Here is a 14,868-nt window from a genome sequence, read left to right as displayed (position 1 = left end):
ACCAGCATAGTCCCACTGGAACATCCATTCTTGGATGGAGCCATCTTAGATGGAAAACAATATCCACAAAAACTGGCCTAATTACATTGGAAATAAATTAAAAAATAATAATAAATTATTATTAATTAATAAATAAATAAAATAAATAAACAAATAAAATAAATTAAAATATTTTGAATGTAAGCTTCATTTGTTCCTTGAGGTTTTTTTCACATGAAGAACAGCAATAATCTCTGGTTTAAACAAGAGGGTGGAATTAACGGACAGGAAAGTGAAACGTTAAACCTAGCAATGTGCAGCTTGTATGTGGAAGAAATTATTTAATAGCAAAAAATTACAGCACTGCCTTGTTCTCAGCTGTATCCTGGATTCAGTGAATCTGCCTGTAGATCATGACATTCTCTCTTACTTAAAAAAAACAATCATAATGCTGTTTGCAATGGTTTCCAAACTGACAGCATTGCAATCTTCCAAAAATAATCTGGAAAGTAGCATAGTAAATTAAAGAACCATTTATGTGGTGCTCAGGCTCCACTAAACAAAACACAAAACCAACCTACAAAATCAAGTTTTTCTATACCAGAACAAACTTTTTGTTTATGGGCAATTTGATTCCAGAAAGTTAAAACACCATTTCAGCCTCAGTTGCTGTAAATGCATGTTTTCATTCAAAATTCCCCTTTTCTTTGCTCATCTTCTCCCTGCCAGTCCAAAGGCTAACTTGCTCTCTTCCTTGGAAATGATCCTTCAGTATAAAATATTCCTTGCCCCGAGAGCATCATTGAGCCTTCTCCAATTCTCCCATCTCCTAAGATTTATTGTGAGACTGTAGTAAATATTCAGCATATTTTCCCAGTCTCATTGTCCTTCTTCTGCTTAGTGCAAGTTTGGAACTAGCCAGTCAGCTTTCACTAAGGTTTCACTTGCAATACTGATATTATTTATGTCAGAGGAATCTCCATGCCAAGTACTACACAAACAGCAGCACATTACACTGAGCAGAACATCCAAATCACTGAAAACTTAATTCCAGTACAAAACAATTCTCAACAGTACTGTACACTCACTTTTCTTTTACTTCAGAAGCCTCTCCCTCCTTGTCCTTATCTTCATCTGATTTCTCACCCTTAAGCAAAGGTTGGGAAATGATATCATCTGTGAAAGAACTGAAGTAGGATTTAATGAACTGTGGTGAGGGCATCAGAGGCTCCCGATTCTGAAACAGAGAAAGGAAATTCCAAGTCAGTAGGTGGTGGGATCAGATGGGAAGGGTGGAAATGGATAGCAAACATGATTATTTTAAAAAAACTGATGGAAGAAACAATATATGACTTTCACTCTCTCATCTGATAGCCTGATGTTTTGGATTTGCTATTTTGATGTTTAGGGATCTTTTAAGCTTCAGATCACAATGCAATACCCATCATCAGTGAAAACAAAGGGATGATATTTGAGGGGAAGGGAGATTGTATCTTTCCACATACGTGGCTAGAAATAAGGACTCTTAGGATATCATAAGACATGTACTAAAGCATTGGGTGTGCACATAAACTGGGAGAAAAATGCAAGCTGGTGATTTAAGCATGACCCTGATTCAATCAGATTCTGAATGGCAGCTTCCTCTTTTTCTCCAGCTTGTCCAAGAGAAGCTGCTGTCATTATTACAATGGAGACTAATGAGGCAATACCCTAGTTGTGTGTGGAACTTGGCCCAGATACTACATATTTTACTTAAAGTCCCAGAAGTAACACTTCTCAGGTAATCAGTCCTTCCTACAGCTAAAAAAACCTTCTTGTTTAAAATAAACTGCACACAAGAATTACAATGCAGTCTCTCCTGCAGGAAAACCCTGAGTGCACTCTTCTGAAGCACACCTATTTATGTCCACCACACTCATAACACTATTTGCTGTTACCTCCACACTACACATTTATGTGAATTTCTATAGGAAAGAAATTCAGCATCTCAAAACCAACACAGGATTTCAGTACTTCAACCACCATCAAAACACAAACAAGAATGCTTTAATAACAATCAAGAACATGTTAATATCTGTCCCAACCTTTTTGTAAACCTACAATCACTTAAAATAACTGATCCTGGGTACCCCTCTGCTTCCACAGTTCTCTCTTCTGCAGTTTCCAAACACTCATGCATAGATGTCTGTCTGTTCCAACACACCCAGCTTCCATGAAGTTGCAAGCTCAGAAATGCCCTATGTAGGGCAGCACACCAACTTAGGGTGTCTCCTGAATGTCATAACAATTCCATTTTTAAAGGGAAACAACTGCTAGAAGCAGATCTCTCTTCCCTGCTGAGGTTCCAAAAACTTTGGAGAGGTCCCACAGGAAAATACCACTGGTACAATGGCAGCTTTGTAGGAACCAGTTTGTGTTGCTTCTTACGCTTGAGCAGATGGAGACAGTGACTTGTTTACAGCAACTGACAGAATGCCAACAACCAACTTTTCAACAACTGGTCAGGTGAAATAACAATTACTCAGCAGTATCACAAGTCCTACCTTGTACTTCTCTTTGGCTTTTTCTTTTCCAAGGAGTTTAAGAACTTTATCAGCTAATAACATACTTTGCTGGTTTTGGAAGGCTTCTAAAATGCAGACTGCAGTGACATCTAGGAAACAACGTACAAAAGTGAGATTAAAGGAATTCTGATAGTCACTGAAGTACACTACAAAATGTGCCACTGAGTACAATGAGGCATTGCCAAAATAATGCATGTCCTGTTCTCAGGCCAAAGCCTCTGTTTCCAGTTTGCTGTATTTACTGTATTCTTCAAGACACAAATTTGTATCCAAAGTGATCTTCCTGGGATAAAAAGGATTTCATGACAGTGAATGAAAAGAAATTAGATTTATTTTTCTGTTCATGTTTTTATCTAGAGACAAACACACTTAAATCAACAGTGAAAATATATACCTCTATCAGGGGCTTTCACCACTTTGAAACTTTGAGGAGAGTAATTAGGTTCATATGATGTTTGCATTAAAAGTGCTAACACAGCTTTTCTTCTGGGACTGGTCTTTATTTTCTACTTCTAAAATTCACATTCAGTCCCATCACATCTCACTTACTTGTCAGTTTAAGAAATCTGCCTAAATTCTATCTCAAATTTTTCTGCTCACCTCTGTGTCTTTGGAAGGGAGCAAGGAGAAATACCTTGCTGGTCTATTTGAAGTGCCAGCCCCAGTCACATGGCTCTCATTCACACAGAGAAACCTCTGCAAATGTTAACCCACTGCTGCCCGAGCGAAACTTCCCAGTGAGAAATGCACTCTTACCACTCACAGTTTCTCTGGACTTAATGCAATGCTGCCATGGGTTTTCCCTGTTTTGTTTTCATTTAAACATTAGTGAAGATGACCAGAACCTGGACTTGAAATTCCAGCAGGGTGCTGTCTGAATATGCTTGAAAAGTAAATGTCTTGCCCTGGAGTTTTAGTATATCTCTCTAATTCTGCTGCCAGAGAGACTATTAAGCCATCACTTATACAGAAACTCCCTGCACCTGTGGCATGGCCCTGAAGCACATCAGAGTCCCTGGGAAAGTATGGTACCCCCAGAAAGAATGTGTTCTACAAACCCAGCAGACATGCTCTGCCCAAAGACTGCTGCACTCCAGACTTGGCTGCAGCAGCAGCAGCATCTTCCCAAATAATACTGCCAGGGATCACTGGAGGAGTTTTCTGCTGGTAGTGGCTGGGGTTTTGAGGTTTGTTTGGTTTTGCTTCCCTCCACAACATGGGCATACCCTACTTCCTGGGGTTTTGCTGGCCATATGTGATTGGCAGACAAAAGCAGGGTTATAGAAAAACCGTGTTGTTCAAAAAAAAACCAAGAAAGCTTCAGATCTGAAAAAACTGCAAGCAAAAAATCGAATAGAAATGAAGGCTGAAAATAATTGTAACTAGCATTACTGCTATTAACAGTAAAAAGAAGTTATATTTAAAACTGTCCTACTGTCACAGGGACACTTGATCTTTCTTGGGGCTTTTATCACCTGGCAGCTGCATAAGGTTTAGATTTTATTACAGTACCCTGGAAGTGCAGCTGATACACAGTGGTTGCAAAGGAATGCACTAAATGGACCAAGTTGTCCTTTTCTAGTTACTACTGTCTTAAAAGGGCATAAAGGCATTCTGCCAGCAGATAAACAGATAGATCAAATTTTCACATATAATTTACCTTCTAATCTGGCAGACCTAATTCTTGTCTGTTACACATAATGAAACTAATTTAACAGTTAGATTTCCCAGCCAAAGCACAGCCTTATAATCTGTCCTTCTTTGATAATGAGCACAGCTGAAAATTTCATTTGTCTTTTAACCTAACATCAGCAGGAATGATTTCACTTGATGAAATTTATATGGGTAATTTCAAGCAGTGTACTGTAGCCCAAAAGTGCCATGAGACAACACATCTGACCTGTAGTTCTTAATTTCCATGGCTTCTCAGGGACATCTTCCTGACAGTTCAAAATGTGTTCTGTTTACAAATAGCATTGGAAGGTTTGACACAGTAATTTCTCCGGAATACAAAGTATTAAAAAAAAAAAATCAATCTGTTTTGGTTTTCATAAACAATGCACCAGAAAAAAGTGTTACTGAAGCTGTTTTTCCTCTAATACCAGTCGAATGCATTTAAATTACTGGAATACTTTTATTTCAGACCATGCATCTCTACCTGCAAAACCCCACATTTCTGTAGTAGTATTATTTCTCTAAAACAAACAAAGAAGAAAGTCTCTTTACTGCATGGAAATAGAACAACTGGTTGTCACTCATGTTAGATTAATTCTATCCTAAAGTGAAGGAGTTTCATGGGAAAATAATACCTTGAGTTGCTACAGTGACATCAATTTCTCAGCAGTCATTTCAGATGTGAGCAGATCAGAGTTTGAGAAATGTGAAAAGGTTTCTTCTGACAAGAGAAGAGTATGTATTTGCAGAAGCTATGAATGGTTTTAAATACACAATTATTACATTACTGCATTACCATAGCTACAGAAGTGAAAACAAAACATTTCCAAAAGTTGCCATCTCCAAAGCTCTCCAAAGCAGCAGAACTAATTCCACTTTTAAGTACACACAGCATGAGCCACTCACCTTCTAAACATTCCTTCTTATTGTCTAGCTTCTCATGGGCCTTTGCACGTCTGAAGAGAGCTTTGACATATTTAGGGTTGAGCTCAACAGCCTTTGTACAATCTTGTGCCACTTCTGTCCATTTTTGCTGTGGGCAGGAAAGAGCACAGTGAGAGGGGCCCCCCTCAGTTCCCTGTGCTGGCTCCCCCAGCTCCGGGCTCACGCACACCCAGCAGCGGCTGCGGCTCCAGGGCTCTGCTCCTCCCTGCCAGTCCCACAGGCAGAAACTGCCTGGGCACAAAAACTGCCTACTCCTGCACCAGAAATGGAATTCCTACCAAATACCACACCAGACAGTCTACAAACCCCATGAGAGAACATAATGAGTTGATGCAAAGATGCTTGCAGGAGGTAACATTGGGACTGAAAGACCACTGTAAAACAACTAGAAGAAAAAAGATGGAAATATAATGGAAGCAAATAAGTTTACCAAAATGCTGAAACTTTTTTTTTTAATGCTATTTCAATTCATCAAAATAGGCTTTTCTAATACAGGAATCATATACATTTGGGATTCATTATGACGTGAATTTGTGCTAGACAAGAACTAAATCTAATGCCAGATTCATGTAAGCACAGTCTCTCACCTGATACTTCAGACTGTGCTAGGCCAACTTTTCCACTCCTTGATACAGCTCACCAACTCGACCTCATAAGCAAATCCATCATACCATAATAAGCAACACTGGCTGACTTCTAAAATAACACCCAGTATACTCAGCTGTCGAGTAAACATTACTTCCCCATGTGCAAAATTTAGGTCTTGGCCTTTACTAGGATTTCAGTGATTTTTTGTTTACATTTTGAAGTAGCATCCTTCCAAAATATCTGGCCTTTCACAGTTAATCACTCAAGTAGAGAGACGTAAAATAAACTTATATACAAGAAAATTCTTCCAGAGAATAAGAAATTAAAACTTTGTCTTGGAAGAACAAGATGCATAAGAATTACATAAGATCTACTGAGTGTAGTCAACAGAAAATAATTTTATTTACATGTAGAAAAGTATGATAAGCTGAAAAAAGCTGCAACAGCATCTTTTGTGAAAAGAAAACATCATCTGTTGTAAATGCAGCAGATGTTATCACTTGGGACCTTTCAGTGGATGAAAGTGACAAAATACAAAATTGATAATGCTACTTCTTACAATAAACACATAATTCTCTTTAATTTCTTACCAGTTGTTCATAGGCAGCAGCTCTGTTCTGATAGAAGGTAGAAAGATCAAGGTTTTTCTCAGGAGGACACAGGCTGATAGCCTCAGTATAACACTGAATAGCTAACTCATATTTTCCTGCTTTAAAGTATTTGTTTCCTTTGTTCTTGGCTGCTTGGGCTCTACCAAGAGGACTCTGAAAAAGAAAGTGAGAGGTCAGTTCAAATTAAAAAGGCATCAGAGCACACAAGCTATGCACTTTAGGTCTCATCTTCAAAGATATAAAAATGGACCTGACTTGTAAACTCTAGCCCAGACTTCTGAAAAATCTCACTGATTTCAGTTCCTGGAAGCACACAAGAATTTTCTTTTGCAAGTGTATCAGATAGGAAATAACCTTTTCACAAGATTCACTACAATGGTAATAAACAATGGAATGATTTCTGTTTGGAAAGCTGAACAGATTGTAATCTTTTACATGGCTGCTGATCAGAAGAACCAATGAGGTAAGCTGTTTCTCCAAGGCTAAATGTGCAAAGACAACAAAGCCCTCAAACCAATTCAAACAGAAGAGCCTCCTTCTGAAATACACACAGCCCTAGGACCAGAGGTGAACATCAGACTATGAATTAAATATGGAAAACAGTTTGTGGAAAGACCTACTGAGCAAGACAATAAAACCTGTAAGGAAAATGAAGCTGCTTTGCCTTTCATGCACTAGGCAAATCAGCTTTACAGTTGACTCCTCTACAGCTTCACACACCCTGCTCCATGTAATGACAAGGGTTGGACCATCACCATCTCAGCAGGGGATGGGAAACCTTCCTGACTGGCCTGAGACTCTGCTAAATGCATCTTTATGTTCTGTACCACATGCTGATGATCTGTACTTTTGCAGAAACTAACATTGCTACCTACCTGAAACCCCTGGACTTACAAACCAGTTATCAAATCTTGTGGTTTCTAAGGGATTAGATGTAAAAATGTTCTATCAAAGAGCATTCAAGAAATTAAGAACTGCAAAAGATTCTCACATTGATCTTCTGGATTTCTGCTCTTCTGTCACAGCCTCACTTCATGGACAACATTTTGGGGCAGTTCTGCCAGACCAAAATGAACAGAAGTAAGGGCACACATGCCATTCCACCAACCTTTCTGGGGAGGGAAAGACTGGGGGCAGAAGTGCCTTTAACAATAGCTGCAGGATTCACTACATATCCCCTGCACTTGAGATCATTGAGGATTTGTTGGGAATTGTCCCTGCTGCTCTTTGACCATGCTTCTGACTCCTCTACCCACTTATCCACTGGAAGGGCCAAACTGAACAGATACAGACAACCAGACAGCTATAACACAAATTTGAAAGCAACTTTGCATTTCATTAGCCCATTCCCCTTAATGTCTGCTCATTTCATTCCAACCTGATCATTTTTGCATCAAAGTGATTTACTTTAAAACTGAAAACCTGAGGGGAAGCCAGGACTTGCTCTATACCCTGTCTTTTAAGGCCTGGATCCCTATCCTGGCAGGAGAGAATCAGATAATGGGTGCTAGCCTCAGTTCCTACATAAAAGTAGGCATCCAAATAGAACTAAAGTATCCTAGAAGCATTCTCCTGAGGGGAGACTTACAAGTGAAACCATATAAGGGAGAGAATTTCTTAAATATCCCTACTGCCAGCAAAGCTTTTCTCTCAAGTCATTAATCACTGCATCAATCTGCACCATCTTTATTGTTCACAGAACAAGGCAATCTGCAAGGTCTTCAGATTTTTCTATTGTAAAGCTTCAAATTTAATTTGATAAAAGATTATTAATTTCACCCCATACACTGTGTGTAACTCTACGCTACTCTATGCCAAAATTAGAGGGCAACTATTTTTACTGAGAGACAAGTAACTGTGTATCTGGTAAATTGCTTCTTTAAAACTTAACCAAAGTCTCAAAAGGTTAAATTTATTTTGAGTAGGTCCTAAATTTATCTCCAAATACAACAATGCTTTTCTTTTAACAAAGGGAAGGGTTATGCATGTGCTGCAAAGCTAAATGCATGCAAGTCAGCTTGAATTTTTCCTTGTGCATGTCTAGAGCAAACCACATTAAAGATGCCCTTGTGTGAAAATCTTACCAAATTCAGTGCCATTCCTATTAACTTGGGTTGAAAAGGAAAAACACATGATATGGGCCATGTTGTAACATTCATACATGTGTTCCCAGTGTGAAAATGATTTAAGACTGCAGAGATGAAGCCTAACTGCAGCTAGGTTACTACTACTAACCTACTACTAGGTTACTATTGAGCCTTCCCACAAGCCTACAAGTGCACACAACAGTGATCAAAAACTTCAGAGACTACAGACACGATGTCCAAGTTATTAAAATCAGTAACTCTGTTACGAGAGTGAACTTTTAGGAACCATTGCAAGATCACAGACCACACACCCAATCATACAGAAATGAATCATGGAACATTTGCTGACTCCTTGGTTACCCCCTGCTGCACCCATGGCATGAGGCAGGAAATGTGGGGGTAAGGACTCAGAACGTGGCACACAACAAATTCAATAAAGTCAGCAGCATCGCCCAAGGCAAGGAAGAAATCAACTTGTTTGTTTATGCTGCCTTAAACCAGACTGCTTGCTCTGAGATGTTTTATTTCTGCACCCTTACTCAAACTACTCTGCTGTAGCCCTCAGTATGCACCCAAAACACCACCAAATCCAATGGATGTTTTTGTTTGATTTGGTGGGGTTTTTTGCTGTTGATGGTTTGGAGGTTTTCTGGTAGCTGTTTATTTTTTAAAAAAAATATACTAAAGAACTCACATCATATTATATGCTGCAATACCTTTTCATGACAGCACAAATAAGAAAATGAAAATTAATTCCTCACATAACATCAGTTTCTGAAGGTTTGTCAAGCCTTAAGTTTAACCCTAACAAAAATTTTAAGCATATTTTTAAAAATTCCTTCTCAATTGCTACATTGGACATACACAAGACAGTACTTAAGAAACTGATTATGCAAAGGAACTTCATGCACAAGTAATCAGAAACCTCATTCTTCTGTTTTCTTGCCAAAATAATAATTCTAGACATTATTTTCCAATTCCACTGCTTCTCCCCACCTGACAGTGAGCCTGACCTGAACCATGCTGTGTGGCACTCTGGACACTTTTTATCCCCAAGGTGAAGGTCCGTATAGAGCAAGAAAAACTCTCCAGTTTGTCATCTTCTGGTCAAAGAATCTGTGCAACAAACCAGCTTCATAAAATGAATGTAAGTTCATAACAGAGCAACAAAACAAGTAACTCAGAAGTTATTTGCAGCTACACAAAAATAACATCTCAGCTACACAAAAAATAACTTCTCAGTACTTGGGACTGCTTTCAGCAACTGTTGATTAACAAGTTTTAGAACAGAGCTTAAGCCAAAGGACACTTGTGAAATTGAGTTATCAGTTATCCAGGCACCTAAACAAGCAGATTGCTAACTGACTAAAGAATAGACAACAACACTGGCAAAATTTTCTGAACTTCTAATTTAACCTCAGTAAATGTGCTTTTCTCACAAAATGTTCAGAAACTGCGTGCAAACAGCAACTTTACAGCAACACACTGCCAGCTGCAAGAATAATAATGCTTAGTAACTCCCTGCAATGGCAGTATTGTTAAACTAGCTGTTCAGAACCTTATATATTTGAGGGAGACTGTTATTCAAAGCAGAAGAAGAAATTTCCTGCCAGCCAATGATGGCAGCAATTCACAACAGAAGCATGAGCAGAGAGTTTCAGCATTTTTCTCTTGGTTGAAAAGGATTTGCATGAGCCCTTATCTGACAGATGACACGGAGGGCGACTACTGTTTCAGCCATCTTAATTCAACGTGCAAAAAAAGAAAGCCTTGGTCTAGGCCTCTTTTTTGTTCTTTGAAAGTGAGAGAAACCTCTTAATGAGATGAGGTACCAGGAAAAAAATCCTATTCTTTTCTGAATTCCTATCTTTCCACTACTTTTTTTTTTACTAAGGTTCATCTCAAGTCTTTTTTCAAACAAAGGCATTAACTGAATATAAATGGTTTAAAAATCTCTTTAGCCCTAAAGCCACTATGAGAAAAAGCATGTTTACATGATCTTTAGAAGTAAATTCAAAGCACAAGCAAGGATGTATTACACTCAGAAAAAATGTAACAAAGTTTACAGGACAAATTCACTGTGTTTTTAGTCACCTTCCTGTTTAATGAATTTGCCATCCACACCTTCCATAAATAAGCCAAGAGTCTAATAGCTTTACTGCTATTGTACACACATTTAGGAGTTTTCTACACCTGTCCACTATAGCTAGCACAAAATAGAAGACTTACAGTAGGTTGACAGTGAGATTTACTAAGCAACAGGTGCACAGTACAATAGAAATGACTTTTTAGTTACTTTGCTTAGATCAATTTAGAGTAAGTACCAGCATGAGTGTATCTAGACTAAGGTGTTCAATTTGTTCATATCCTGATCTAATGTCACAGCAGTGAGAGAGGCAGCATTCAGCAATTGCTACTAAAACAGACACTGGAAAGAAGCCACGCTGGCTGGCTGCTGATCCCGGTATGTGGCACCACAAAGGCCGAGGAGTTTGTCACGTTCACCCACACTGCACTCAAGGACAGTGCCCAGCTCACAGCAAAGTGTGCAGAGACAGGGCACTGCTGGGACCCCAATGGCTTTCACTGCAATAGCCAAGGCCACCCAGCTGACCTCCTCTCACTCCAAACACAGGGTTACCCTGTCAGCTTGCTGAAGGAGTTAAGGGGTCAGATCTGGACTACCACAGAGCTGCAAAAGGAATTGATTCCAACTTCAGGGGAAGAACATACTGAAGCAACCAACACATTACCTCACTGACTAACCACTGCTCCCTCCTCTAAGACAAGGAGTGAACCTGCTAGGAATTTATCATGGAATAAGTTAAAAAAAAAAAGAATTGGGTGCAAACTAAAGCAATATATGCAAAGCATTCTGTATTTTAATTATGCAATACTCCTTACAAACCAGGAGAGCATGTGAAAAACAACTGCTACTGAGTGACTAAAACACATTCCATACAAATTACAAGAAACAATGACAAGTGTCATGAACAGATGCAATTTGGCTCTACGACCTTTGAGCCATCCATAGATGCAGTTTTATGATCATCACTTAACTGGCCCAATAATACCAGTTTACTGTACTGTTAAGGAGCTGTGCTTACAGGAGAAGGACTCTCAAAAGTAGTTCAGCTTTTCCCAATATAGCACCTGTGCTAAGGGCTTCTGCCAACACAGTGTCAGTCATAGATCACACACTTGGCCAGTGCATCGATGTCAGGAGAATCCTCTGGTGCAGACACAGCCTGGGAAAAAAATGTGAGGCCTGTGCAGCAGGTAAAAGAAAAGCTTGAGCTGCATGCAAAATAGTAACAAGTCAGAATAAAGAATAGGGAAGGTATGGCACCTTATTTATTTTTAAAGAACAAAGAAAAAAAATTCAAGGTCATGTCTTCAGAAACAGTGACCAGAACATCAAATGGATACAGGGGATGATTTAATGAAAAGCACAAAACAGTGTGAGTCCTAAGTTACATTTATGAGTAAAAGAATAGTTAGCTGACACAGCTGTTGGTAGCAGATTCATTATTGACCTATGTGTTTTCCAAAAGATTTTCCTCTTGTATTTCAACTGTGAAATGAGTTACTGGCTGTTATTCACTGTGCAGACTTGTACGTGAAATCCAGCTGAGTTTCAAAAAATACCTCATCACATTAGAGAGGCAGATTAATACAATACAGGCAGTTTTACAAATGAAGCATCTGCAGTGGTTGTATTTTCAATCATGGGTCTTACCACTAATATCCATAACTAATAAAATACGAGAGGAAACATGAAATCTACATGGCATCATTGCTTTGGATATGAGTAACAGGAAGACAATCCTCCACACACACATAAAGTAGTCCTGGGAACTTGCAGCCACATTTATTTTCCTGATGCAGCCATATTTTGACCAGCTAGATGATTATCTCATGTAATCAGTCAAATCTGACAACTTCTGCAGCCTTCCTAAGCAACATATCTCATTTCTTTACAGTGTAAGCAATGACACTCTTCAAGAAACTTTCCATCAGGTCATACCACTCAACTTTATCCTTAAATGCACAGAGCCTTCTAGAATTCAAATTGTGGAGCAACACACAATATTTTAAATCAAATGCTATATAAGTGTTTTAAATGTTTTAAGTGCTTCCTTCCTACAACTACAGAATGACTACAAACTCCTGGATATTGCTGGAATTTAGAAACACAACCAAGAAAACCAGAGTGAAGGCACTAACAGGGAAGTCACTGCAGAAAGACAAAGGTCAGGAGCAGCCTGCAGACCTGCAGAGCTCACACACAGCAAGCACACTCCTGTAAGTACACCAGATGCTGCTTGCAGCCATGAGCCAAAGCTACCACAGTAAACAGTCTGAATTTGTCCTCTGTACACAACTTCTTCAGTGCTGTTTGGTGCCCAGGAAGGAACAAATCACTGCACTGAAGTAACTGCCTCAAGGTCCAGCAAAGGATTTACAGCTTGGTGTGCTTTTGGGAATGCCTGAGAGCAGCTATGATTCACCAGCTGGGGAAGTTGCCACCTTCCTCACCACTCCCATGTGTGCCTGCCACTGCCCGCCCAAGCGCGTCCGTCTGCACCACTCAAACTACGGAGGTTAGAACGGACTTTTCCCTGTCTCCAAGAGGTGATTCTTCTTCTCTCCTCATCATTTCACATGGGAACCTTTAACAGCCAGACACTTCAAAGCATTTTGGGTGATGCACAAGAACGGGAGAAGAAGATGCAGTGTGGGATACTCTTATCAAAGGCCATCAGTTTGTCAAATCCATTACTTTAAACATGCTGTCAACTGCAACCTCACCTCAGTAATGCTGCATGACTGGCAAGGCACATCTGGGACTGCAGATGTGCAGAAAGTGCATCTTAGAGGCATTTTTTCAAACACAGATATACAAGAGAACCATAGACCTGATCTGGACACTGATTTTACATGTTGCCCTTGAGTTTTTGCACAGATCATTTTATCTGAAAGTTCTCAGAAGGGTAATTTACAACAGGATAGATGTATGCTTTGAGAGCATGCCTACTTAGGAAAATTCTACACTTCAAAGTCTCTGCTGCATAAACTGTGTGGCTTCTATATTTTCATGGAACATACTATTCCATTTTAAAACAATCGTGATTGTATTCTCTTTCCACATCGCTGTATCCAGCATCTCACATACAACAGATCGCAGATTTCCTTTCCAAAACACTGTTCCTGGAGGAAACTTATTCACAGCTACTCTAGACCTCAGAGGCAGAGGTATGTTCCCCTCTCAGCAGCAAAGATCCATGCTCAGCCAACTGATGAGAAGATGCATTTGGCAACGCCTAATCTTGGAACAAACTACTCCTGATCCCTGTGTGGCAAGGGCAGAACTGCAACCACCAGCCAGAATGCCTGGCTAAGGAGCTCAGTGGGTCACACAGGCTGACCACAGAAAGACATGGAAATCTGGGGGGACAAACTGGATTTAAGGGACTGGAGCATCTCTCATAGAAGCAAAACCTAAAGGAGAATGGCCTGGTTAGCGTTGAGAAGAGATGGCTGAGAGGGGACCTCATCATTATCTATCAGGATCTGGAGGAAATGTGTCAGGAAGATGGGTCTGGGCTCTGCTCGGTGATGCCAAGCAATGGGACAAGAAGCAATGGGCAGAAACTGATGCACAGAAGTTCCACGTGAACATAGGGAAGAATTTCTTTACCGTGCAGTGACCGAGCACTGGAACAGGTTGCTCAGAGAGAGCGTGGAGTTTCCCTCACTGGAGGTATTCCAGACCATCCGAACACAATTCTGTGCAATGTGCTGGGATGACCCTGCTCGACCCCGGAGTTTGGACCAATGACCCACCGTGGGCCCTTCCGACCCAGCCTGTGATTCTGTGACCTGCCGGGCGTGTCACGCAGAGCACGAGCAGGATGTCACCCGAGCTCCATCCCATCACACGCTGCTCCTCGCTGGGGACCGGCACCCTGACAGCCGCTTTCCGGACGGGCCCAGCGGCCTGTCGGGCCCTGCCGGCGGCACATCGCAGCCCGGCCATCCCGGCGCTGCCCCGGGACCCCGGCCCCCGGCTCCCCGCGCGGCGAGCCCGGCCGCTGCCGCCGCTACGGGCGGCGCCGCTCCCCGCTCACCATCTCCTCGTGTCCGGGCCCATCGGCCTGCCCGGAGCCGCTTTCACCGCCGGGCCCGGGGCTCGCCCGCCCCTCGGGGGTCTTCCTCTCGCTAGCGCCCTTTCCGCGCCGCGCCGCCCGCCGCCCCCACAGATAGATCGCGCCGGCTCCCAGCAGGATGGGCGTGCCCAGCACCAGCGCCAGCTGCCATCGGGACAGCCCGGCGGTGCCGCCGCCGCCCGGCACCTCCACGGGCTTCGAGGCGGCCATGACGCCCGGGAGGAGGAGGAGGAGGAGAGGGAGGGTCAGC

The 14,868-nt window shown here is 41.2% G+C and overlaps 1 protein-coding gene across 1 annotated transcript in view; it reads right to left on the bottom strand.

Annotated features, from left to right (window-relative positions):
- TOMM70 (translocase of outer mitochondrial membrane 70) overlaps window positions 1-14,868 on the bottom strand; it is a 25,293-nt gene extending 10,425 nt beyond the window's left edge. The window contains exons 1-5 of the mRNA XM_071433566.1: window positions 14,580-14,868; window positions 6,341-6,514; window positions 5,124-5,250; window positions 2,523-2,632; window positions 1,068-1,216 (exon numbers count right to left, since the gene is read on the bottom strand). Of these exons, the coding sequence (XP_071289667.1) occupies window positions 1,068-1,216; window positions 2,523-2,632; window positions 5,124-5,250; window positions 6,341-6,514; window positions 14,580-14,828 (809 nt within the window). The 5' untranslated portion in view covers window positions 14,829-14,868. The remainder of the gene's footprint in view (window positions 1-1,067; window positions 1,217-2,522; window positions 2,633-5,123; window positions 5,251-6,340; window positions 6,515-14,579) is intronic.

The sequence above is a fragment of the Agelaius tricolor genome, unplaced genomic scaffold (genome assembly GCF_023055355.1).
Source record: "Agelaius tricolor isolate 1412-34295 unplaced genomic scaffold, bAgeTri1.0.p SCAF_9, whole genome shotgun sequence".
NCBI lineage: Eukaryota > Metazoa > Chordata > Aves > Passeriformes > Icteridae > Agelaius > Agelaius tricolor.
The sequence above is the reverse complement of the archived record's forward strand: the minus strand, read 5'-3'. Positions and strand labels throughout refer to the sequence as shown.